The following is a 26,253-nucleotide window of genomic DNA, read 5'->3' on the forward strand; positions in this document are numbered from 1 at the left end:
CCAGTAAGGCTTTTCCTTCTTTAGTAGGTCTAGACCACCCTTAAAGTTGGTCACAAGATTTTCAACATTTAACTGCTGCAACAGACTAAAATAGACCCATAAATGCATTATAATGGATTTATTTACAAAGTCAATATTTTAATGGTTTTAGAAATTCTCACATAGTAGGTAATAATGATTAGCAGTCCTGGTTAGAACTATGTAAAGTAATCCTAATCAAAATATTATCCCGATAAGGATCTTGTTTGTTTATCCTGACCTTTACCTTACCAGGTCACGGGTAAGGTCTTTATTGGACCCTCACAAAAAATTCTTTTCTGGTATCTGTATCTTGTAGTGAAAGTATATTTACAGACCATTTTTGTTGACCGAAGTCCCTTTTGGAACTCAATTTATGACTAACAATAAACTATTATATTCAAGATGGGGATCTAGAAGAAGCAAGATATTGGACTTTTATCAGAGAAGAATTATGAACAAATATGTGTAAAAAGTAATTATTGAATGAAGTGCAATTTTTCATACAAAAAAAAAGTCTTATTTTTTTCCCTAAGTCTATAACTAAAAGGCCTAGCATTACATATATGCTATCCATGCATAAAAAATCATAACAGTCGATTAATTTGAAAAGGAATTGAAAAAAATCAATTTAAAAAACATCTACCACTTTAATTCAGTGTAAATATGCGTTTATAATGTAAAAATATGTTTATAAAATACTGACTTTGGACGGAATATATTATATAAAAGCCTCTTATGCTAGATACGATTGTCAATTTTGACATATCCAAAATTAGACTACCTAAATCGAAACATTATTAATAAAGTTGTAACTGACAACAATAATGAAGAATACGGTTTTCTCGTATTTGCAGGATTACAACCTTCTCCTGTACAGGTGTACACACATGTTCGATAAGTTAAAGAATCTCCAGGCTGTTTTACATAATTACAATAATTTCCAAGATCTAACGAAGAACAAAATCTTTTAGCTCCTATGCCTCCTAAAAATGAATTTATACATAAATATTTTTTTAACGAAATAATAATTATGTAAATCAGTTATAATATCAAAATTATACAGTGCTACATCAGTGTTTAGGAAGGTGGAAGATTTAGTAATAAAAAAAACTTTCAAAAGTGTTAATAAATTTAAATATGTCAGAAAAGATAAAAAATCAAGCACTGCCATACAAGAAATAATACAAAGTGGTTATATAACTTATCTTGCTACCCTGAAGCTCCTGAAAAACAAGCTAATAACAAGAAGAACAAAGTTGAAAATCCACAGGACTCTAATAAGACCAATCGTAGCACATAAAGAACAATAAAAATGGAAACTATTTGAGAGATCATTATCAGAAGAATATATGGAGGAGTTAGAATGAACAAAGCACACTGGAGAATCCGAGATACTAGAGAAATTTATGAAATACTAGGCAATTGAATTATCGTCATTAAAAGAATAGAGAACAAGCAGATGCCCAGCTAAACTATGAATACCAAAATAAACAGCAGTAGAAATAGAAGCAGACTGCATATCACATGAACTAATTAAGTTCACAATACTTTTAAACAATGAATGTTACAGGATAGGGAGACCAGTTTGGAGGTGAATTGTCAAGGAGGCCAAGGCTCCCTTCAATTGGTATCTAAGGGTAGTGTAAATGGTGTTAAGTTAAAATTTTATTCAATGTTTCTTGGCTATCGGGCTCTTAGAGTTTAGTTAAAATAGGTAGCAGCAACAAGCTACTTTTAAAGATGTCAATCACACAAATTGGAGAAACATTAAAAACAACAGCATTAGATATAGTTAAAATAACTAAAATTTTCAAAACAGAATTTATTTATTTAAATAAAATATTAACATTAAGCAAGCAACTAATAGTTTCGATTATTTATACTTGTGATTATACCAAGATTTAGCATTAACTGATATTGAATGTATGAAGTGCTTGAAATGAATGAATAAAATTCTACAAAAAACACACAGGTGGCAATGTTCATTTTTTGTGAGTTGCACTCATGCTTAGTGCCGTGAAAGATGCAAATGAAATGCTTCCACAAAACAAAATTGTTATAACTACTGTTTACCATCGAGACTAGTAGATTTTATGCAATATTTGGCTTCAAAAACATCATCACAACTTTGAGGCTTTAATCCACCCATGTGAATCATTCCATCTGAGCAATCAATTGTTTTTGAAGAAGAACATTGGTAGCACTTTATACAGAAAGCTTGAGAAACATCACAAGAGGAAGAAATTAGTGAGTTAGTCATGTTACCACAAGTTTTAATATAAAACATGATTAAATATTATTCTATAGTAATAAATTTAACATTTGATTTTTGTGGAGATCACAAATCAATATTTTACCATGTTTATCTCTCATACTTAAGCACATACACCATTCATCCCAATTGTTAAAGTTAATGTATATGTACATATGCAAATGCTTAGGTATTTAGTTGGCTTGTTAGGTACGTTAGAAACAAATTTATTAATTAAATTTTATAAATTTTTTCATCAATGTACCTTCAAATCTGCCAACATGTTTTATACAGTATTTTGCGCCAAAAATACTGTCACAAGGTTCTGGATTAATGTCTATATCACTAGACAACCATTCATTGCATTGAAATGGTTTGTTTGAATCACTTCCTGAACATTGATAGCAATTCAATGCATATGCTGTACAAAATGATAAAACAAATTACAAATAAAATTTAGAATTGAACGATTTATAAAAATTCAGCCAAATACTTCAGAGTCAAGAATATATTTTTTAAGTCTTCAAAGAACAGAAATAGAATGAACCTTAATTATTATACTTACAAATATTGATGAAAATATTAAAAATAATAAAAGGAAGTAAAAATTGGGAGCTACACATTTTGTTATTTACCAATTTTGTCGTTTACCAATTTTATTTGAAAGACCTATTATTTTTAAACATAGGTAAACAAAAAATAAAATATTGTTCAACGAAATGACATATCACTTATACTTCATAACCACACCTGTTTTTTTAGATCATAAAATTAAATAATTTCATCCATAGAATAGAGGTCATTCTAAACTGTTATGTCAAGGACATTTTACTAATCATCAGCATCACGAAAGACATCAATATTTTTAAACAAAGGATAAATGAAATATATCTTTCTTGTAATTTATTTATAGAACCTAAAGTAGAAGTTACCAATCAACAAATATAATCAAGGATTATACCGTGCTGTTCTACACTACACTAATACGTTCACTATCAATTCAAAAATATCATTTTCAAAGAACCAAGTCTTGAGAGAAAGTGTAAAGTATGTTTTTATATATAATATCGTCAAAATTTTCATATTTTGAAATCGGATTAATACTATAGGTTTATTACAATCAATGATCTGTGATCTCCACTACACTGAACCATACTTCTTTTGCACTAATAGAGCGATTTCTTTTTTATCGGCAAAATTTCGTTAAAATAAAATTTAAAATTTCAACAGCAAGTTTGTCAAGCTGGAGTACAGTGCCTCATACAAAAAAGTCTTTTAAAATTTCTTTTTATATTAAAACAATGTTTTTTCAGGTAAGTATATGATAAAATCTTAATATTTTTATGATAAATACTAATTTTTAGTTTAGTAGCCATTTTTTGATTTTTTGTTGTTGTTTGTGCAAAAGTTTTATATTTTTTATTTAAAGTAAATAATAACCAGGGGCATGATATCATTTAAAGGTGTTTTCATTATATTAGAGACTCTAACAAGGGTCCAATGTGAATTTTAATTTGTTTTTGTGATATAACCAAAATACCAAGTACTTTGTTTACGTATTTTATAATCTATCTTAATTTAGGAAAACAGACATTGTGTCGTATTTATTATGATTTTTTCATAGTTTATCAGTTAAGGGGTGATTCATGTAACAATAAACTATTGAAAGTGATGAATAAAAATTATTTTGTTATTAAGAAAATGTGAGAAATATAAAAAACAGATTCACCTTACTTTTTGATAGATATCACCTGTGAGAAGAGAGCCAAAACCGAAATGTGTGATCAAAGAGAAGACTCCTGAAAAAATTGAGATTCTTTCATTAGGACCTTTTGCAGCTGTACCAAAATTATTTTTTGACGAAATAAAAATTGGAGATACAGCTTCTTGTAAGCTGATATTAAGAAACCCTACCAAACATGATATAACTGTAAGAGCTAAAAATTTAATCTTAATTTAGTTTTAATTATTACTAATACATCTAGATATTATTAACTAAAAGGATACCAGAAGAATTAAATGTTATTTATAATTGGGAAAAAAATCGTATAAAGTGCAATTCTGAAGTTTTATTTGAAATAATATGGACTCCACGATCTATAGAAGCTTCTTATCATAAACTAACTTTTGAAAACCCTGAAGGAACAATTCATCGAGATGTTCCAGTAGTTTTTAAAACAGTTTCAACTTTAAAGGTATGTATGAAATGAATAAAAACATAAATATTTTGTTTGTTGTTGATTTTATCTATACAGGGTATGGTTATAGTTAAGTTATAGGTTCTAATATAAAAGCATGATATATCCAAAATAAGATATTTTTAATGTAAAAGTATGAGTAATAATTCAAATTCTTGATTAAATTATTTTATTTATTTGATTTTATTTCTACAGTGTTATTAATGTTTTATATTGTATGTTTTAGAACGCAAAAATCAAGAAAAACACAAAACCACCACTGAATAGTGTAAAGTCCCCCTCGAAGAAGTACTATAATACTAAACCACCATTTATTTCTCCAAAAAGGTACTTTGTTTCGCCCAAAAAAAATGTTCAGTTTAAAAAATCGCCTTCTCCAAAAAAAAATTCCCATTCATTAAAAACAAACAAAAGCTATAGTAATGTAATAGATTTAAACAAATTTAGTTTAAGAGAAAAAGAAAATATTCCTACAGAACAATTTGTGGCTTCTAAAAATGTATCATTTAAATTAGATTATTTGGATACAATTGAAAGGAGAGAAACGTACGTTTTGAAAAGAGAAGACTCTGATGTATTTGATGACAGTTTGGAAATAACAAACAGTGCTACTATCATTTCCTCGCCAGATAAAAAGATGAGACCACCTTTAACTTCCTATAATGGTAGTCCACTTTCACCAGACGTATCTTTAGGTACATATTTTAAACAAAAATCAGAAATACCTGTTACACCGAGTTATGGATTAGAGTATAAATTAATGCACTTGGAAACATTTTGCTTCACACCCACTTTAAGTTTGAAAAATGAACCAATTAACAATACAAAAGAATCGGTTGGGCTTCTAAATGTACCATTGAAATCTTTTACACATTCACGATTAAGTACAGAAACTTATGTTAAAGACAATACTAGTTTTGAAACGTATGTCAAAGGAAATTTAAGTGGTGAAACGTATACAAAAGATTTATCACTTGATCATGTAGAGCATTTAAGTCCAGTTGCTTTATCACCTAATTATCAGGAACAAATGGTCTCGAAATATTCAACATATACACAACATGCGAGTAATGCAGATCAATCAAAAATAGATTATGATAATGGACAAATACATAATACTATAAAAAGTACTTTTGAATTTACAAGACCTCAAAATACCGCAAATTTTGAAAATAAAACCAAAAATATGTTCAATTTTACTAAACACACCAATTTTCTCAACTCCACACCTGTAATTGAGAAAAATACAGATCACAGTATGAGATGTACAAGTAAAATTAGTCCTATTGAAGACAAATCAGTTCGTATTGAACAAACTAGAAATATCAGGATAAAATCAGATTTAGATTTAAGCGCAAACTTTTCTAAACCAGGCGGAGGATTGACAGGACCACGAGATTGGTCAAAAAGAGGATGCGCCCCATTTCGAATAGCAAAAACCAGCACGGGTTTGAATTTGAAAAGAAATATAAGCGAATTAATCGATGAAGAAACACAAGTCGTTTCGAAGATAGCCAAAAGAGATATGAATACTATAATCATACAAAACCCGTTTCTTTTAGCATCTACTGATACTTTTGATCCTTTCATGACTTCTCAATTGTACGTCGACGCTAAATGGATAGATGAACAAGAAGTGTATTTCCAAAAGTGGTTGAATTCCTTATTAACACCCCCGCAAGAACTGTATTCTGAAGATAGAGTGATAGATGTAGCTAAAGTATGGCAAGAGTGTAAGAAACGTGAAGTGGAAGCAGCACCTACGAAAGAAATCGTTTCAATTAAATATCACGTTAACGCCAAATTGAACAGTTTGAGAAAATCTGCTCAGGCTCTATTCAGATCTAGAGAAATGAGTGGTGTATTATCGAAAGTTTTATTAGCAGTGGATAATGGAAAATTGAATATAAGACAAGATAGACATGTGCATTTAAATCTTGCTATTAAATCCCAAATAATGTCGTTGCTTTTAAGTTACAACAGTTTGTGGTTGCGAATCGGTTTAGAGACTATATATAATGAAATAATCAATTTACGTTCTAATTCAGATATTGTGGGTCTTAGCACTTTTTTAATCAACAGGTTATTCAAGGATCCTTATTTATTGAAAAAATATAAATCGATACATTCACCTAAATACGTTATCGATTTTAATAAATTTTTTTTGAAAAAATTTCTAACTTTAGTATATTTTCTCGATGTGGCAAAAAATAATAAATTAATCCCCCACAATCCGTGTCTATTTTGCAAAAATGGAGAAATTAAAGAAAGTAGAGACATGCTTCTAACGTTGGCAAGGGAATTGTTGTCCCAAGTTGGAGATATAACCAAAACTTTAAAATTTTTCGGTTACATAGTGACTCATGTTCAAACTTTTATCCACGAATTCGATTACGCTGTTAAAAATTTAGGAGTTGACTTAAGGGATGGAGTAAGATTAACAAAAGTTATGGAAATCATTTTACTTAAAGATGATTTGACTAATAATTTGAGAGTACCAAGCATATCTCGTTTACAGAAAGTACATAATATGAAACTAGTGTTTGATTCTTTGGAAAAAGCAGGATTTAAAATAATGTATGATATAACACCTAAAGATATAGTAGATGGACATAGGGAGAAAACTTTATCGTTCTTATGGCAGATAATATATAAATTCGAGGCACCTCTTATGGTTAAATGTGCTACTACAATTCAATCATGGTATAGGAGTCTACCCGTAATGCTTAAAAGAAGGAAATTACAAAGATTATATAAGGAAAAGCAGAACGCTGCTAGTAAAATACAAAATTGGTATAAGAGACAAAAATTGGCAACAAAATTAAATTATTTCGCTTATGAATTGAAACACTACTTGTATATCATCAAAATTGAAAAAGCAGCTAAGAAAATACAAAGTTTCTACAGAATGTACAAGCAAAGACGAGCTTATAAACAACAAATAAAATCCATAAAAGGGATACAAACATATTCTAAAGGCTGGTTAATTAGAAACTTTTATAAACACAGAATACAGAGTGCAGTAATAATTCAAAGTTATTTTAGAATGTTTGTAGAAAGAAAAAAATATCTGAAGATACAAAAATCTGTGAGAATTATACAATCTTGGTATAATTCCAAAAAGCAATTGCGAAAGTATCAAAAATTAAGATCCGCAACTATATTTATACAGCAAAAATTGAGAGCACATTTATTGGGCATTAAACAACAAAACGAATATCAAAAATTAAAACAAACAACCAAATTTATACAGAGAAGATACAGGGCTAATGTTTTATGTAGAATTGAACGAACAAAATACCAAACTTTAAAATTAGCCACTATTTTTATCCAAACTCACTACAGATCACTTAAATTGATGAAATTGCATCGTCAGAAATATATTGAATTAAAAAAAGCTGTATTAATAGTGGAAGAAAGATATTTGGCTTTGAAAGCTATGCGATTAGAACAACAGAAATTTATCAAAATAAAAACTGCTACTTTGGTCATACAAGCAAAGTTTAGAGCTACTTTGTTGACTAGAATTGATCGATTCAAATATTTAACTATGAAGAGAGCCATAATAATACTTCAAACAAATTGGAGAGCATACAAATTAGCAAAAATAGAACAAGAAAGGTATAAAGTGCTTCGTAAAACAACTTTACTTGTACAGCGAAAATGGAGAGCCAATATAGCTTGTAAAAATAGTAAAAGTTATTATCTTAAACTTAAAGCAACAACTTTGTTTGTACAACAAAAATGGAGAGCTAATATTAAGTGTAGGATACAACGAGAAGAATACCAATTGTTGAGAAAGAATGTTATTTTCATCCAACGAAAAATCAGGTCTAAAATTGAGTGTAGAAAAGTCAAAAAGTATTATGAAGAACTTAGAACGAAAACTATTTTCATACAGAAAATGTGGAGAAATAAATTATTGGCAAGAAGAGATAGGAAAGTCTATATGGATTTGAAATTATCAACTATATTTCTACAGAAAAGATGGAGGTGGTTAAAATTAGGTGAAAAACAACATGAAGACTATGTAAAACTAAGAAAAGCAACTATTTTTATTCAACAAAAATTAAGGGCTAAAATTGAGTATGAAAAAGTTAAAAAATATTATGAGGAACTTAAAACAAAAACTATTCTTATACAAAAGTTGTGGAGAAATAAATTATTAGCCAGAAGAGTTAGGAAATTATATGTGGATTTGAAAGTATCAACTATTTATATACAGAAAAGATGGAGGTGGTTAAAATTGGGTGAAAAACAACACAAAGACTATGTAAAACTAAGAAAAGCAACTATTTTTATTCAACAAAAGTGGAAGGCTAAAATTGAGTATGAAAAAGTTAAGAAACATTATGAAAAACTTAAAGAAAGGACTATTTTTATACAAAAGTTGTGGAGAAATAAATTATTAGCCAGAAGAGATAGGAAATTATTTGTAGATTTGAAATTATCAACTATATTTGTACAGAAAAGATGGAGGTGGTTAAAATTGGGTGCAAAACAACACGAAGACTATGTAAAACTAAGAAAAGCAACTATTTTCCTTCAACAAAAATTCAGGGCTAAAATTGAGTATAAAAAAGCTAAAAAACATTATGAAGAACTTAAAGAAAAGACTATTTTTATACAACAGTTGTGGAGAAATAAATTATTAGCGAGAAGAGATAGGAAATTATTTGTAGATTTGAAATTATCCACTATATTTGTACAGAAAAGATGGAGGTGGTTAAAATTGGGTGAAAAACAACACGAAGACTATGCAAAACTAAGAAAAGCAACTATTTTCATTCAACAAAAATTCAGGGCTAAAATTGAGTATAAAAAAGCTAAAAAACATTATGAGGAACTTAGAGCACAAACTATTTTTATACAGAAAATGTGGAAAAATAAATTACTAGCAAGAAAGGATAGGAAATTATATGTAGATTTAAAATTATCAACTATTTATATACAGAAAAGGTGGAGGCGGTTAAAATTAGGCAAACGAGAAAGAGAAGACTATCTCAACTTACGAAAAGCAACTATTTTTATTCAACGACGTTGGAAAGCTAACAAACAAATGAAAATTGCTGTCGAACAATATATTTCCTTGAAACGGTCTGCTACAACAATTCAAAGAAGTTTAAGAGCAACTTTGGAAATGAGAAAACAAAAACAGATTTACGCCGTTACTAAATATTCCATTATAATAATACAAAGGTGGTACAGAAATTGTTTATTAACCAGAAAAGAAATGCGGGAATATTTATTAAAAAAGAAAGCCATATTGGAAATACAGAAATATATAAAAGGATATTTAATTAGAAAAAAATACGCTGAATACTTCACACCGGAAGCTAGAGAAAGAAGAAGGATAGAGAAATTAGAAAACGAAGCTGCTATGAAGATTCAAGTAAATTTTTTTTATCTCAGTAGGTAGATAGTTGTTTTATTTTTAATTATTTTAGGCTACCTGGAGAGGCTACAAAACTAGATGTTTGGGGATACCTGGAATGAAATCGATTAGAGAAAGGTGTATAAAGGCTAATGCCACTGCTGCACCTGAAGGTACTATACAATTCAGATGCAACGCAGCCTTACAAACTATTGCTCACAAAAATTCTACACTGTTCCAAATAAATAACGCTTTAGAGGATATAGGTGAGAATATTTATTAATAGTGTAACTGATAAACTGATTTATATAATCAGTTTGCTATTTGAGGTTGTATTCAAACAATTCAATAAACCCATGATTAATACCCCAAGTGATAAAGTTATTGATATATATGACTCAATTCATTTGGTTACCTGAGGTATAATTAGAAATATTTCAACACTGCATGAGTCCTTCCTGTTAGTTTATATATTAGTTAACTTGACAACGCTGTAATTTAGTCTATCAATAATACACCCAATTCCATTTATTATAAACAGGGGCCCAATAACGGGAGGTATCCAGGGTGTCTTGACACCTCCCTATAGAGTGTCGACCCAATTTTTCCTGTAAACAAAATGACCCATTTTAAAATCATAAAATATAATCAATAAAAGTCAATATGGCTGGACACCCCCTTTGGGAGTTAGCTTGTTGCGCCCCTGATTGTAAAATAAGTTTTACAAGATAACGATATTTTACAGATTATGCAACAAGAAGATGTAAGAGCATATGTATCACATTAGGCAAATTGCTTCCGGAGCAACTGTACATTTTACTTAGTTCCACCAGTAGATCTCTACCGGAAATGAACGCCTGCATCTACTCGGTTAACATCCTTATAAACTTCTTCAAATTAGAAGAAACGAAAGAAAGCAGTTTTTCTCCCCATTACTTAGAAAAATTGGTAACTCTCATGATGCATTGGTGCGATAAAGAGTCTCAGCTGTTCCCTTCATTGTGTACGCTGTTTTGGTTGTTTGCACATACTCCGCAATGGAGACGTTTAATAATTAATATACCTAATATCGATAAGAAATTTGAGAAAATTGGGGAATTAGTTTCTAGGAAGGATAGTATGGTTAAGAAGCAGGGAGCTAAAGGATCTGCGTTGTTTGCAAGTTTTAAAAATTTACCGATGCCTTCACTTGTTGCAGATTGGGGTTTGGATTATAAGAACAACCCATTCGTTTTTACTAATTCCGTACATGCTTTCAATTCTTTAATGAGCATTTTATTCAAATAAGTTTTTATGTTTTATCTTATTAAGTTGTCTTTTATTTATATATTGTATTTTAAATTTCTAAGTTTCAATAAAGAATTAATCAAACGAAAAACCATCTTCTACCAAACAACCAATCAATTTAAATACCTATCTTTATTTATAGAATTGAATATTTAAAAACTTTATTTACAAAAAACAACGTGCTTGTATTATGTACAAATCTATTTTCTTATATATTGAGTAATCTTATGTAATTGTTCGACCAAAGCTGCCATTATAGCTGTAACTGAAGTCTCTATTAAATTTTGTATGTGTTGTACGGCTTCTTCTTCTCCTAAATCTAACCTCAATTTGTCCTGTACTTTACGTACTGCTTTATCCGGTTCCAAAGCGATATCAGGAACACTGGCGTCAACCATCAATGAAAATAAATTTAGCATCAAATTTGCATGCCTGAAAACAAAAATTTTATCCCATGTAAAAGAAAAAAATATACCATTATAAATAGGAATTACGTTCTCGCTTTCGATTACCTTCTTAAATGAAGAAACGCAGTATAACACAATTTCCTAAATTGTTGGAAGTGTTCGGAATTCACACCTCCCATCGCCTCCACCATTTCCTTGCTCAACTTCATAGGAGGCGGTAAAGGCTTCGGATCCCTACCCAAAATGTAACCGAAATCAATATGGAACAATTTACCATCTTGGGTAAGCAACAAATTATCCAAATGTCTATCTCCTACTCCTAAAAGGTAAGTTATAACGCAATAACCGGCGCAGGAACGAACGTAAGTATCCATTATATCTGGAGCGATGCCGTACGGACCGTTTTCTTGAGGATGATATTTGCGGAAATAATTATGGATACTTCCTGTAAAAAATAAAATGTGATTAAATTGAACAGAACGATACAACACCAAATAAATAGAAATACAGTTTTAGCATACATAACCTCATTTTCAAAAATGAAAAATTTGATATAATTGGAAGTTTATTTTTTTGATAGCTTCCTAGGGTTATAGAAAAAAAAAGGCAAAAGTAATATTAATAACTACTACAAACAATGTACCTTTAAAATATATTTACTGACATAATAGATCCAATACAAATGAACTAATGCTCAAAACTAGTATTTCAATGGATGCTGTTACTCTTCGATTTAATTTAATATAGTTAGTGAATTCGACAAAGGGCATTTCATAATAGTTGGTGAAAATTAATAAGGAAAAATAGAACTATAGGATTATGTAAAACGAAAGGTACCTCCAAAATATAATTACTATTTTGTTAAACCATGATAATAGATATGGTACAAATGAACTACTGCTCCAAAATAGCATTTTAATGGATGCGTTACTCTTCTATATCATTGAATATAACCTTAGTAAATTCGTCAAAGGGCTTTTTTTAATAGTTTGAGAAAATTAATAAAGAAAAATAGAACCATAGATTTAGACCGAAATGTCTAAATATGATTATGAAGACTTTGTCTTTAGAATGAACCAACACTATAGAATACAAATGAACTATTCTGTAAATTGGGAGAAAATAAATAACAAATAATAAGAAGAATACGTAATTGAGCGTAGATGTAGGAAAAAAACTATTTAAGAAGAATAGATTGAGCAGATAAATAGCATGAAATAGGTAAGCAATTATATATTAAATGAGCAGAGAGAAATTCAAAAGAATACCAAAAATATTATTACCTTCTGTGGCTAAAGCTTCGGCAACAGTTACTGAATCAATGAATTGAACAAAACCATGTTTTGTACTCGTAGCTAAAACTCTGTAAGGTGTCAATTTCAAATCTAAATTTTCTTTACTCAATAATTTATCCATAAGAGTGATCATTTGTAAAATCAGTTGATCTTGTCTTAAATCATCTCCCAATTTAAAAATGGCAACATATTCTTTATTGTCGATCTAAAAAAAATTATTGACGAACATACACATTTTATATAAGATTAATTTACCGTTTTAAAATGTAATTTTGAAGGCATTAAAGCCGATTTGAATAAACTAGCTTGTTCGGGTATTATTCCATTTATTATAACATCGGGATCTAAAGGAAATGGTATCGGTTCGAATTTGGAAAAGTTAAATTTACTATCAGAATCTGCTAATAGTTGTTGCAGCTTTTCCGCTTTTCTTTTTCGATTTCCACTTTCTCGGGATACAATTTTCATCAATTTCACCAATTTGTCTATGAATTTTTGCTGTTTGCTTAGGATATGTCGTTTCTTTTGCATAGATTCGCTACCTCTGGCCAAAGTTTGAGAGAAAGTTTTCATCACAGTCAAATACATATTTCTAACAGATTCCTGGAACAATAATTGTTGCATATGATACATTCATATTAAAAGTAAACCATTAAACTTACATATTTACAAAAAACTAGTAATAACATTGAAGAAATTGTTGTTATGAACAAAATATAATTACTAAAACTTTTTATTTTAAATAAACCATAACATTATAGATAAAGTACAAAAGAACTACTGCGGAAAACTTTGAAACATCAAATATTGTGATAGCATCCTGTAGTTTTTGAAAAACCATAACATAATAGATATGATACAAATGAACTACTGTGGAAAATTATAGAATATCAAATATTATGATTACCTTCCTGTAATTTTTAATATAACCTCAATTAAAGGGCCAAAGAAGTATTATCAGCAATTATGGCACTACTTTGAACAAGATACCAAAATTTAATAGCCAAGACTTTGTCCTTAGATTAAATCATGATATAAAGGATAGGATACAAATGAACTACTGTGGAAAATTATGGAAATATCAAAAATTGCTGTTAATTTTCTGTAATTATCCATATAATATTTGTCCAACAGCAAAAAACGACATTTTATTTATTATTGTTATAGGTTTTAATCATAATAACAATTCGTACACTTACATCTGCAACATCTTGCCTCAGATTAGTATCTTGATCCTCACATTCCAACAATAAGTACCAATAAAAATAATTGGCTAGGTTGAAATTTTTGCAAGCCCTGTGTATTAAAAAAGAAGCCAGGTTCTGAATTTCCTCCTCATCATTAATGTGACTTCTCAAAGTATCCGTATTACCACTATCAGTTATGGGGTTTTGCAAAACATTTTCTGGAAGACCGCTCAATTTTTGATCAGGATTTTCAATGACACTATTAACATTCGAGGATGCTATTTGATCAGCTAGGATTGTATCTGAAATAGAAAGCTATCTTTAAGAAATTGGACCCATTTTTTATTTGTATATATAATATATAATAAATTAATTGTGGTAACATTAATTTGTTTTCCTTCTGCCTTTTTTTTATTTTTCGATAAATGAATTGATAATAGTAGTTCAAATAATCCAGTTGAAATAAAATTTAAAATAAACATTCCAGAAATGGAACAATAGTTGTAATAACTTTTACAAGAGTTTTTAATTAACACAAAATATATGAATCAAGATTAAAATCTTTGCTATTATACATACAGTGGGTTTGTAAAGCAATTGCTGATATTTCGATATGCCCTATAACTTTATTTTTGGAAAAATGAAGGAATATATATGTGGTAGTTCAAATAATTCAATTGAAATAAAATTTAAAATAAATATTCTGGAAAAGGAAATATTTACCTTGGTTGTAGCTGGATGATCGATGTAATAATGGTTCGTTTGTGATAGTACTATTACTTTCTTTACTATCTTTTTTTTCCAATTGAGCTTCTTTTTCGTCTGTAGGAAAATAAGAGTCTCTACTTGGAGAAATTCTGTTATAACCTGAAAGAATATAATTTTATACATAAAATGCTTTCTACAATAACAAAATTGACGAATGGGTGAGTAAATGCCACCTAATTCTACTTTCCTGTTCAAATATTTTCCACCTTTTGATTTAAATAACTGTAAATGAAGTAAAACTTGATAGCGAGTAGGAAATGTAGAAGGAATTAAGTTACCATTTCAGTTACAGACAAGCATTGGATTTTAAGTAAAAAATCTACTCATAAATTTTAAAAATATCAAAATTTTTATATAATCATGAGAAAATGTTTGATAGAAGTACCAATGAAGATGTAGAAAATGCTTTTTTTTATAAATGAAATACAAGACAGAAACATTAAAGTTAATATTGATATACCATGAGAATTATTCAAAAAATTCATTGAAACACTTTCGTTAAGATTTTTTAAAATCAAAAATATAGTAGAGTAAATTATATCAATTTAATGCAATTAAATTGAATTTTACCTTCTTGTATAGTCTTGAAATTTTCGTACTTCAAAGCTTGTACTAACTGCAACAAATACAACATAATTTCATCATCGGGAGCTTGTTGTAATCTAGAAATAGCGTATCGACGCACAGCCGCGTGCGCGAAATTCGGACTTAACAATTCTAAAGCATCTTCGACATCCATAGGCGCCCAAATTTCCATCATGTGTAAAGCTTGCCTGACTTCATTGTGTTGATTCCAATTAACGCATTTCAAAAATTTCGCCAGTGCCTTCTTTTGACTACTAAGATAAAATCTGTATTTCCAAACGTGATCTTGTTCTTCGTTGGATAGATTTTTAGTTGAGGGATAGGAAACGATCGTGTGGAGAATGTCACGCATCGTAGCGTTCGGTTTCGCATCTTTATCACAATGTCCGCTTCGCAGAGATCTTGCAAGTTTGTGATGTTTGCTCTCTACTAGGTTCTCCTAAAAAAATTGAACAATGAACAAAACTTATTAATGTGGATAAAAATTGTACAAATTAATTCAATAAACGACAAAACCTAACACAGCCTCACAGTAGAGTTTCTAGCTAGCTGGAAACTAGTTTCAGATTTGTAGAATAGAAAAACAACTTGAAACTTATGCTTTTTGCTAAAAAGAATCTATACAAACCTCTACATATCTTTCTACAAAATAAATATTGACAAAAACAATAAAAACACATTATTAGTAGTATTTGGTGTACAAGTTGGGGATAAAGTTTTGCAGCGTCAAATGCGTTGGTACAGGTAATAGGATTAGTAACGAGTTATATCATTGAAAAAGTAGGTTAATCAAACAACTAGGCCAGTTTAAACTAATTAAAGCAGATGATATATTTGACAATCAATATAACAAATCCTACATCGAAAATTATTTATGTTTCAACTTACTTAGGTAAACAAACAAAAATAGGTTAGGAATTGATATCTGGATCTACTAGGTTTTGTTCAATAATGTGCTATTAGGAGATGTTAATACTTCAAACATTTTTTAATTTTTCTTAAAAGAATCATAAATCATAATTTGAAAATTAGTCACTGCACTAGTTATTTTGTTTAGTTATAAAATAGCGCTTCTGATATCGACAAACTTTTGACATAACCTCTAATTGATTTCGGCAATAATTTTTGTTGTTTTTAATTGATTTGCAAATTAGAAATTAAATGAGGTTATTTGAACAGGTTTTGAAACAAATTTAAGAAAATGTGTGATAATTTTAAACTAAAACAATGTACGGTATTTTCAAAGTCAACGTATGACATGGTAAATAAAAATATGAATAACATATTACCAAAAGTCCCCTAATCGATCTTAGAATATATAACAAATTTATGACAGTAAATGTAATGTTATTTATCTTTTAAAACATAATGAATGAATTGTTTTGTTTTATTACGCGAATTTCACTATAAACAGTTTTTAATAAGATGTACATTGTAACACTCAAAATATTTTAAATCTTCTGACACATTTTACATTGTTAACCCACTGCAAACCGGCCTATTCCGACATTTAATATGTACAATGTGCCCTAGTAACTGGTTAAAAATTCGACTTGAAAAGTATGTCAACAATAAATCTCGCTACTTAAAAAACTATTTACAATGACAAATTAAAATAAACATTTACCGTAAAATAAAGTTGTACGTCTCTCGGGTACACGTATCCGTTTGATATCAAACACGTTCGACGGGTTAATAAAAAATAGTAAATTAAATAATTGATGAGGAAGTAATTGCTACTCCACATTACTCGAAACGGAAGATTAAACCAATTTCGCGGCTATTTTAATTCAACTCTATGACCATTTAACTTTAAACTAAGACTTTTAATTTTGAACTTGAATACTCCGTTTCGGAAAGAAGAAAATGGTGGGATGAGTAGTGAAAGGCTTTCTTCTCTAGACGCTGACATACATTCAAACTTTTGGGTACCACATACGAGGGGGAACGTGAAATTAGATTAGATTATTTCAACCACTTCTTACGCAAAAAGTATTCGAGGTTTGATTATTTAATGGCAATATTGGTGCTGTAAAAGATTTCGTTTATATATAGCGAATACGACATAGAGTTGTTGGATCGTTTGAATGCAAATATGAAGGAAAAACGGCCTCGTATGTCGAAGAAAAAACCACTGATTCACCAAGACAATGCATCGATTAAAAGTCGATGGCAACGAAGGTTAAACTACACTTAGAATTGTTTTCTCATCCACCGTATAGTCCAGATCTGACCCCCAGTGACTACTGGCTATTCGCCGAACTCGCAGGTTATGAAATTCAGACAAATCTTTCTACGATCACCGTATCAAGAAGTTTGAGAAGCGTTGGAATAATTGTAATCTTCTTGAAGGAGATTAATTGATGAATAAAATAGATTTTTGGTAAAAAAACGGCATACGACTTATCGAGAGATATTATATCAATTACAAACGACACATTTTATTCGCTATTTTAGAAAATGTCATCAGAAGTGAGGTTATATCTTACATGATAGAATTTTTATTAATTGTAACTTACTTTTTTATTTACTTGGATATCCCGCAATCGCTGTTTCTGTAAACAATTTACATAATCCTGTTCGCTTACTAACTTAGTCAAAAGCGTAACTTGATCTTTCAAACACCTATTTTCAATCCTGATCAGGTCGATTTCGAACAACTTGTTATTGTCCAAACATTTTTTACATTCCCAAAAATTTTTTTCAATCACGAAAATTTCGGCGGCCTTCTCAAAACACCTCGTATGTAAATAGCAAGAACATTTACCGCATTTGATGGCGCTGGTTTTGATTACAGTACCGCACAAATGGCATACCAAATGTTGTAATTTATCGTTCGTATTTTTTTGATTCCAAAAAGGCATGATTGGTACAATCACATTTTGTACCAACTTGTACTATCAGTTTTCTTTAATTACATCCTTTTATCCTTATCTGTATCTTATCAGTTTTGATTCCCACTTATCTTATAACCGGTTATAAATAAATATATAATGATTTTTCAAAAATTATTATCAAATTAAGAAACATTTAAAATATAGAAACAAACACTAAAATCACTAGCTAACAAAAATATAGTAACCCTTATATAGCTTCCAGGTCAGCAGGCTATACCAGAAAATCAAGAAGCAGACAACCCTGCCAACAAAGGGGAAACGACTCCATACCTTGAACCAGAACGCTAATGTAGCCTCACAAGATGCCATATCAATAACGAACTGAACAAATGGTTAAAAAATCAAGTGAAGTTTTACTGGAGAAACACTCCTGGCTTAAGACGATCCAAAAGATTCACAACCATATCAAACAAGAAGTCTGAAGAACTTTCGTGATGACCAGAAACAAGATGAAACTAGTGGTCAGTCACTGCTCCATCAAATACGATGGTCATGATAGAGGAGAACAAATCCAGATTCTGCGAGCAAACCATGGAAACAGCAGAGAATCTACTTTGCGAATGCCATGCCCATTTCGCGGAAAGGCTTAAGTACTTTGAATCCCAAAAAGAATAGCTTCATTTGGGAGGAGTTTATGTATTTTGGAAGCAGAACAATAAGATGTAGAGAGTCTTGTACAAAATATATTCTAGGAATAGGTGCAAAACGACTTCCCTAAACAATCTACAATAATATGATTTGTTGATGGTTAAATTACAAGAATAACAATAAATACTTTTATTTTTATATTTCTAAATGTTCTTGATTTTAGGTCTCTTCTGATTTTATCAATAATAAAATAATTAATATATTTGCGCTTATTTGTAAAATGAGTAAACTTTAGATAAAATTATTTATGTTCTTACCTTGAGAATCTCTTGGTCAGGAACAGTTACTAAATCAGCTTGAGATCTTACAGATACTATTTCTTCGCCATTCTGTTCAAAATAAACGACATGATGTGGTATACTATCAATAGATATTGTAGGAAATTCAATCATCAGATATAAATATTCGGAAGATCGTTTTTCTTTTTCATTTATCATTTCTAATTCTCTAAAAGTCAATCTGTCCAACCAATCTACCTAAAATATTTGAATAACACATTTTGTATCAAGTAAAAATATATTTTTAATATATAAACCTTTGTAATATAACCGTTTCTATGTTTTTTGGCCAATTTTGATAACCTCTGCATCTGTTCTTTACCATTTTTTGTTTTACCTGGGGTTGTAGTAGGAAAATTACCATCAGCTTGTCTGTTTGGCCAAACCCTCAAGTCCAACATTCCCTGTAAATGAGTATAAATTTTCTTGCACATAACAAATTTTAGCTAAGGCTAATTACACTAGGCAACAAAAAAAACTTTTAGAGACATAGTCTATCTTAGGTGATGGAACTTGTAGAAGTTATTTCAACAACTATTGATAGTTCTCATCTTTTTTGCTGCCTAGAAACAGCAGTACTTGGTATAACCTAATTGTATTCCCATGAGCAAAACAATGACTTTCATGCCACATCAAATCTGCCATGTATGATCCTTGTATTTTATTTATTCTAGAAGCAACTTCACATTTGCATAAGTTTCCTTCACATGAAAGGAATGTCCAATAGGAATGGAAAGAAGGTTGACAATGTTTGTCTCATAACATTCATCATGCCATTGATATCAAAACATGCCACCACATGTTCTTTCTTTTCAAAGAAGCAAATTAATTTTCTTTTTTTTCCAAAAACATTTTTGGTGTTGCCTAGTGTTATTGATCATTTAAAAAAATGGATAATTAAACAAGACTTTAATGTACCTGCCTAAATAATCCATGCTTACTAAAAAGTGAAATTGTAGTTCCACCAACAGGAAACAATCTGTTTGGACCAAAACAGTCATATATTGTAAGGGCTAAAAGAGCTGTTCTAGGTAAATCATTGAACTGTACAGGTAAAGTCAACCACTCATTCCAACTAAAAATTCATATAAAAAGACAACAAAAATATATTTGAAATTGTTATTATGCATACTTCCATCTTTGAGTAAAAGCTTTATAAGATGTGGAAACTGGTAAAGCCAATGGTTGATTGTTGTCATAAATTATACATTGTACAAATAAATCTGCACATCCATCTTGATAAAGACCGGAGTACTTTAACATAGGGTCTTCTAAGATTTTTGTATATTCGGGTTTTTGTCTTTTACCTTCTAAAGTACCACTATAACATTATCAAAGTAAATGGAAAATATCCCTTATATATAAATTTAGTAGCTGATAGAAAACTTACATTTTAATTTGAATTCTTTCTGAAATCGATGAACTGTACACATAATAAAACTTATCATTTAACTCCTCCATTATTATTATTATTTATTTTGAAATTATAATTTCTAAGACATGCTCATCCTTAATGCCTATTCACAGAACACAAAACTTGATAATAAATAATGCATACACCAACTATAGTTTTAGCAACAAGTTTTTTTCTAATCAATAAATTATTGCAATTAAAATGAATAATTTTATAAATATTTTAAATCGAAATTTGAAGTGACTGTAAATAACATTACAATAAAAAGAGAAGATGTCATTTTGTCTATATGTTGTTTGGTTGGTAGTAGTAACGAATGGTAACACTGAAGTCGTTTAGGTAAATAATGGCGGACGAAAAAGATGTGGTCGAAAAAACTATTGCCGAAGACTTGGTGGTTACCAAGTATAAAATGGCTGGAGAGATTGTTAATAGTGAGTTAAAATAGGAGATTTACCATATCATAATAATTTTCTTAATATCGACAAGTTTTTAATTTATTTAATAAGAGTTTACAATGTGAAGCCATATGGAGTTTGGTTCCCGGTATTGAGAACCACATGGTTCAATTTTTTTTTAATAAATATTGACGAAACATTTTCAATTCCAAAATTGTTTAGTTGTGAATAAAGGCATGTAAATTGCCACTCAATACTATACTTTACGTTGCATAATATTTTCGATTAAATAGAAGCTGTTATGAAATTTTTGTTTTTAGGAGTTTTAAAACAAGTTATAGATAAGTGTCTACCGGGTACTTCTGTGAGGGAGATTTGCGAGTACGGAGACACACTTCTTATAGACGAAACTAGTAAGGTTTTCAAAAAAGAAAAGGAATTAAAAAAGGGTATTGCTTTCCCAACTAGTGTGTCTGTAAACAACTGTATTTGCCATTTCTCTCCTGTACCAAGTGAAATAGATTATATTCTCAAAGAAAACGATGTTGCTAAAGTGTAAGTTGAAATTTAAATTCTTAATTAAGGTAAGAGCACCAGTAGCAGACATTTTAGTGAGGATCTTTCTTAAAAAAAAACAATTTCAAATATAACAGATTTAAGAATATCTTCCATTTTTAATTCATGGCTATTTTATTTAAAAGTGCAATTAGTCCTATACTAGAGATGGTATGACCAAATTCAGAAATCACCAAGTACCAGTGGTAGACAGTCTGTTAATAATGCCAAACTAACAATAAAATTGAAATAAATAAAATGTTGAAAAATAAAATAGTATAATTCTAATCATTTAAATAAGAGATGAAAAAAATCATTTTAGTTAAATTTTGGCTAATACCCTCAGATGATTAGGTGAATTTTGGTTGTGACATGTAAAACTATTTACATCTGATCTAGTAATTTTTTGCATCAAGATTTTCTAACTCAGCTGCTAGTTTCCTAGCACATGATATTAAATTGATCTTTGTTATTACAAACTTCCTCTTTGCCATAAATTTCATTTCATTCATTTGACATTTTCTTCTTATTCTGGAGCAAACATTGGAGAAGGTCGGATTTTTTTCCACCCTGAATATTTTCCATGGAGTTTTACCCAATGTGGTTTTTGGTACATTAAACTGTTTTGTAGCAGTTGCTAGAGGTATACCATTTCCACAGGTAGACAGGGTTGAAGACATCTACTCTTTGCTCCATGTCAATCTTGTATATGTGAAATTAAATATAGCCGTTCATATTTTTGTATACTTTGTGATACAACATATTCTTCATTGTACCTTCAGTTGATACACCTCTCATTTAAAAACACAAAGTAACTATTCTGTAACCATGTCAGTTGGTAGTAGTAGATTCTATTGCTGCAATCTGGATCCCAGAAGCTTTGCCTTCTGCTTTGGCAAGTTCAGATCTCTTATGAGGTCACTCAATTCGGCTGGATTTAGTTTGTGGGATTCATTCAAATCTTCTGCTTGAAAATCTGGGTCATGAGATTTTCCAGGTCTGATTAATTCTTCTTCAACATCATCATTTACAACCTTATACTTTTCAGGTGGGGTCAGGAATTGGCATATAAGGTAAGTGAAGAACCATTTGAAGTAATCAAATTTTCTTTTCTCATGCCAAACTGAGCAAGAGTTACAAAATGTGTGTGGGGCCCATGGTTTATCTTGGTCACCTAGTTTCACTCCAAAATAAAGGATATCTTTACAACTGGGCTGATGGTTTGCTTCTGGGCTGCAAAAGTCATTTCACCACAAACATAACAAAAGTTGTTGGGATTATTAAAACAGTTCTGTGGCATTCTGATCAATATGAAAAAATTTGGGTTACATGGAAACGCAAAAAGATTTTATATTAACCTAACAAAAATTTCATTTCAAGCCTCTCAGTTATTACCCTTAAGTCACAGAAAACTAAAAATATCAAATATATACTCTCAATTGGAATGTTAATACTGTCTGGTTCCGGTGCTTCTACCTTATTATTAAATTGGTGTCTAATATGATGATTCTAAAATCCAATTGATCCTACTGAGAAATACTGATGTAGCTTTCTTAATCTGAAACATGAAAATAATCATTTTTCTTGTACTAAATAAAATTCAGAGTTAATTTTATTTAATGTTTCTTTATTAGTGACTTGGGAGCACATATCGATGGTTTTATAGCAGTAGTTGCCCACACTATAGTAGTTGGTTCATCTGGTAATAAGATTACCGGGAGAAAGGCTGACGCAATTCTAGCAGCACATTATGCTTCCCAAGCTGCTCTCAGACTTTTGAAACCTGGAAATGAAACTTACGCTATTACAGATGCTGTTCAAAAAGTTGCCGAATCCTTCAAATGTAAACCAGTTGAAGGTAAAACTATTTTTATAATGTATGAGTAATAACTTGATATCTAAATATTTGTCATGATGAGATAACTAGAAATTCCAATTGATCCTTCTGAAAAATAATGAGGATATGAATAAAATCTGATTAATATTTTAAGGCATTTAAATTTTTTTATTTTGTTGTGTTAGTTTTCAAGGAATTATTTTTAACTGTAGGTATGTTGAGCCACCAACTAAAGCAATTTAAAATTGACGGTGAAAAAACAATAATACAGAATCCTAATGATGCCCAAAAAAAGGAACACGAAAAATTTGAATTAGATAAACATGAAGTTTATGCAATGGACGTTTTAATAAGTACAGGTAAGTATCTAAATTTATCTGTATTTTCAGTGAAGGTAAATAGGACTATTTCTTTTATAAAACTACAGGGCTTTTCATGACTATTGTTAATTAGGTGTTTCTCAATAATTACAAGACGGGATTATAGAGTTTTGTATTAGATTTTATATCAAAAATTGATATTGAAGCTTGCATAAATCTACATGAGATAATATTTCGTCGTGGATATTAAAGGGGCAATGACAAATTGCCCCATCCTAACCTTAGAGGCTCTACTTTCTCTCAAAGTGGAAAAAGAGATATTTAGCGACGCCCACAGCTCATATGTATCTCTGGTATACAGATGATTCGAAGCTAGCAAAAGGGGGTGGATTGGGCACAAACATGTTTGGGAAACACACTCACATTCTCTAAGGTAGCCAAGCAGCCTTGAAGATCCTGAAAGCTATTGAGTGTATGTCTAAACTTGCATGGGAGTGCAAACATAATCTAAAGGCACTAGCTAACAAAAACAAAGGACCAGAGTCATATCAATAGCTGGAGAACCAAATCGTTTCCCCAATATAGAGAAATATTTAATGATAGAGAGTGAGCTTGTTCAAGTAAGTTCAAACGGATGACAGAGAAAGAACATCAGTATACTACTCTCTAAATTAACCTGATTAGTTAAAAATGACATCAAAGTTCGAGTGGTAAGAAGAATAGTTTTGAATTTATTGGCGAGTAAAGGGAGATAAAGAGTAGTAAACTAATGCTCTTTATCTCTCTTCCAATAGTACAATTTCACATATATGTCACTCTCTCTAACTTTAAATATTTTCTCTATGCTCCCCAAACAATCTACAATTTAATTTTTTGTTGTATCTGCTCATTGATTGGAGTCATTATTAGGTTCCAATCGGGAAGCAGCTTTCAATGCACAAATTTCTGGATTAGTTCATAGAAAGATAAATTATGACAACTGCATTGATAATTATTAATTAGTTGCTGTTTTTCTGAGAAAATACGGCATTCATTTGCAAATGAGCTTTTTCTTGTACACATAGAAAATGTGTAAACATTTTCATAAGATCATCATCATGCCGTTTAATCTCTTGGATTATGGCTAGCACTTCAGGCGCCAACATATAAATTTATTGGGGTGAATTATTATGGTTGTAACAAAAGTAATATGAAATTTTCATAGGTGAAGGTGTGGGCAAAGAAACTGATACCAGAGTATCTATATACAAAAAAACAGATGAAATCTACCAACTGAAATTGAAAGCTTCGAGGATGTTTTACACGGAAGTTAGAGCGAAATATGGAAACATGCCGTTCAACTTGAGGAATTTCCAGGATGAGACTAAAGCAAAAATGGGAGTTGTTGAATGCGTTAAGAACAAATTGATAGAACCTTTTCAGGTTTTATACGAAAAACCAGGTAGATTATCGTTGAATTATTACAAGTTGACAATTTTAATTTAATCATGTTAATTTTAGGTGAAATTGTAGCGCATTTTAAGTTCACTGTACTTTTAATGCCTAATGGACCACACAAAATAACAGGTCTACCAGTCGAGACAGATTTATATCAGTCCGAACATTCTGTCGTCGATCCCGAATTGAAATCCATCCTAAACAGTTCCGCCAATCCTAAATCTGCGAAAAAGAAAAAGAAGAAGTCTGAAAGTTCAACAGATCCTCAACCGATGGAAGTAGAAGCAGCTGCTTAAAACAACGTAAATAAATGAATTTCAGATTTTTATAAATGCTTTTTCATTTCTTCACACCGAAGTATGATTATTTCGGTTTTACAGAAATCAAAGGCTTGTATGTTTATTCTTCAACCATCTGGTAATTTTTATTTTCTCACTAACATTATTTACTTTTCAATATTTTAGATGACTAAATATAACAATTTTTTTTGTATCTGTATATAGTTTTTCATGTGATTATAATTTTTATAGACGAAGTCTTTGGTTTCTGGCAATCAATTTTGATATTCTGGACTTTTCTAACAGAAATTTGACTAAAGTTGAGGGGCGGATTATGATATTTGTTACGTTTTTAATGATAGTTGAATTGGATACAAGAATAGTTGTTTTTTTATATCATATCCACGGTTTCAATTCAATCGACAGTAAAATTAAAGATGCAGGATGAAAAATCGTAATACTCCCTTCTTTCTATATAGTACTTGGTAACAAAATTTTGACGTTATCTAAATTTGTATAACTGTAATTTCTTTTACTCAACATTGTTTTACTAATCTTTGCATTATGTATACAATTCTTTTTTATTTTCTAATGAAAATAGGTGAATAAAATCATGTTAACATGTACGACACATTGTAATGAATTTTAGAAGCCGTAAAAAACGGCGAAAATAAATCATTGGTATTTTGAAATAAAGTTTCAATGTATTAGTACCTGTCAAAATCCCGAATTTTTCATTATACAATTTTTTTTTTCTAATCGCTTCAACTACTACGGTTATTAGCGACAAAAGATACACATTACAGCACATTTTACCA

At 30.1% G+C, this 26,253-nt stretch overlaps 4 protein-coding genes across 7 annotated transcripts; 2 read left to right on the forward strand and 2 right to left on the reverse strand.

Annotated features, from left to right (window-relative positions):
* Positions 1 to 91: 91 nt before the first annotated feature.
* LOC130448047 (U-scoloptoxin(05)-Sm1a) lies at positions 92 to 3,061 on the reverse strand. Of its 2 annotated transcripts, XM_056785210.1 has the most exons (4): positions 2,838 to 3,019; positions 2,538 to 2,693; positions 2,095 to 2,238; positions 92 to 1,004 (listed from the first exon to the last, which is right to left on the reverse strand). In XM_056785210.1, exons 1-4 carry the CDS (start codon positions 2,893 to 2,895, stop codon positions 799 to 801), a joined length of 564 nt encoding a protein of 187 aa, XP_056641188.1. In that variant the 5' UTR covers positions 2,896 to 3,019; the 3' UTR covers positions 92 to 798. The 2 variants fall into 2 exon arrangements, with proteins under 2 accessions (XP_056641188.1, XP_056641187.1); XM_056785209.1 differs by lacking the exon at positions 2,095 to 2,238 and having other exon boundaries at positions 2,838 to 3,061.
* On the forward strand, positions 3,002 to 11,222 carry LOC130448042 (protein abnormal spindle). The gene is made up of 6 exons (XM_056785198.1): positions 3,002 to 3,585; positions 4,017 to 4,202; positions 4,258 to 4,467; positions 4,697 to 9,862; positions 9,918 to 10,110; positions 10,590 to 11,222. The coding sequence occupies exons 1-6, from the start codon at positions 3,574 to 3,576 to the stop codon at positions 11,129 to 11,131; spliced, it is 6,309 nt and encodes a 2,102-aa protein (XP_056641176.1). The 5' UTR covers positions 3,002 to 3,573; the 3' UTR covers positions 11,132 to 11,222.
* LOC130448044 (phosphatidylinositol 3-kinase catalytic subunit type 3) lies at positions 11,138 to 20,915 on the reverse strand. 3 transcript variants are annotated; one of them, XM_056785200.1, is made up of 13 exons: positions 20,870 to 20,885; positions 20,587 to 20,713; positions 20,329 to 20,517; positions 20,115 to 20,271; positions 19,454 to 19,600; positions 19,176 to 19,394; positions 15,359 to 15,812; positions 14,744 to 14,887; positions 14,033 to 14,322; positions 13,089 to 13,436; positions 12,822 to 13,038; positions 11,644 to 11,983; positions 11,138 to 11,563 (listed from the first exon to the last, which is right to left on the reverse strand). In XM_056785200.1, exons 2-13 carry the CDS (start codon positions 20,655 to 20,657, stop codon positions 11,332 to 11,334), a joined length of 2,808 nt encoding a protein of 935 aa, XP_056641178.1. In that variant the 5' UTR covers positions 20,658 to 20,713; positions 20,870 to 20,885; the 3' UTR covers positions 11,138 to 11,331. The 3 variants fall into 3 exon arrangements, with proteins under 3 accessions (XP_056641178.1, XP_056641177.1, XP_056641179.1); XM_056785199.1 differs by having other exon boundaries at positions 20,587 to 20,915; XM_056785201.1 differs by lacking the exons at positions 19,176 to 19,394; positions 19,454 to 19,600; positions 20,115 to 20,271; ... (1 more) ...; positions 20,587 to 20,713; positions 20,870 to 20,885 and adding an exon at positions 17,893 to 18,291.
* LOC130448046 (proliferation-associated protein 2G4) lies at positions 20,899 to 26,131 on the forward strand. Its single transcript, XM_056785208.1, has 6 exons — positions 20,899 to 21,044; positions 21,329 to 21,563; positions 23,198 to 23,421; positions 23,613 to 23,759; positions 24,925 to 25,161; positions 25,221 to 26,131. Exons 1-6 carry the CDS (start codon positions 20,957 to 20,959, stop codon positions 25,451 to 25,453), a joined length of 1,164 nt encoding a protein of 387 aa, XP_056641186.1. The 5' UTR covers positions 20,899 to 20,956; the 3' UTR covers positions 25,454 to 26,131.
* The last annotated feature ends 122 nt before the right edge of the window (positions 26,132 to 26,253 follow it).

This window comes from Diorhabda sublineata, chromosome 8 (assembly GCF_026230105.1).
Source record: "Diorhabda sublineata isolate icDioSubl1.1 chromosome 8, icDioSubl1.1, whole genome shotgun sequence".
NCBI classification, from domain to species: Eukaryota; Metazoa; Arthropoda; class Insecta; order Coleoptera; family Chrysomelidae; genus Diorhabda; species Diorhabda sublineata.

What these genes read in the sequence shown, in the direction of transcription:
- LOC130448047 (XM_056785210.1), bottom strand. Translation starts at nt 2,895, where the DNA reads ATGTGTAGCTCCCAATTTTTACTTCCTTTTATTATTTTTAATATTTTC. An exon ending in TAATATTTTCATCAATATTT is followed by an intron (nt 2,694 to 2,837) that starts GTAAGTATAATA and finishes CATTTTGTACAG; the next exon opens with CATATGCATTGAATTGCTAT. An exon ending in ACATGTTGGCAGATTTGAAG is followed by an intron (nt 2,239 to 2,537) that starts GTACATTGATGA and finishes ATGTTTCTCAAG; the next exon opens with CTTTCTGTATAAAGTGCTAC.
- LOC130448042 (XM_056785198.1), top strand. An exon ending in CTACCAAACATGATATAACT is followed by an intron (nt 4,203 to 4,257) that starts GTAAGAGCTAAA and finishes TAATACATCTAG; the next exon opens with ATATTATTAACTAAAAGGAT. An exon ending in AAGCTGCTATGAAGATTCAA is followed by an intron (nt 9,863 to 9,917) that starts GTAAATTTTTTT and finishes TAATTATTTTAG; the next exon opens with GCTACCTGGAGAGGCTACAA.
- LOC130448044 (XM_056785199.1), bottom strand. Translation starts at nt 20,657, where the DNA reads ATGGAGGAGTTAAATGATAAGTTTTATTATGTGTACAGTTCATCGATT. An exon ending in AGCATGGATTATTTAGGCAG is followed by an intron (nt 19,601 to 20,114) that starts GTACATTAAAGT and finishes ACTCATTTACAG; the next exon opens with GGAATGTTGGACTTGAGGGT. An exon ending in GAAACGGTTATATTACAAAG is followed by an intron (nt 19,395 to 19,453) that starts GTTTATATATTA and finishes CAAATATTTTAG; the next exon opens with GTAGATTGGTTGGACAGATT.
- LOC130448046 (XM_056785208.1), top strand. Translation starts at nt 20,957, where the DNA reads ATGGCGGACGAAAAAGATGTGGTCGAAAAAACTATTGCCGAAGACTTG. An exon ending in GGCTGGAGAGATTGTTAATA is followed by an intron (nt 21,045 to 21,328) that starts GTGAGTTAAAAT and finishes TTTTGTTTTTAG; the next exon opens with GAGTTTTAAAACAAGTTATA. An exon ending in GAAAACGATGTTGCTAAAGT is followed by an intron (nt 21,564 to 23,197) that starts GTAAGTTGAAAT and finishes TTTCTTTATTAG; the next exon opens with TGACTTGGGAGCACATATCG.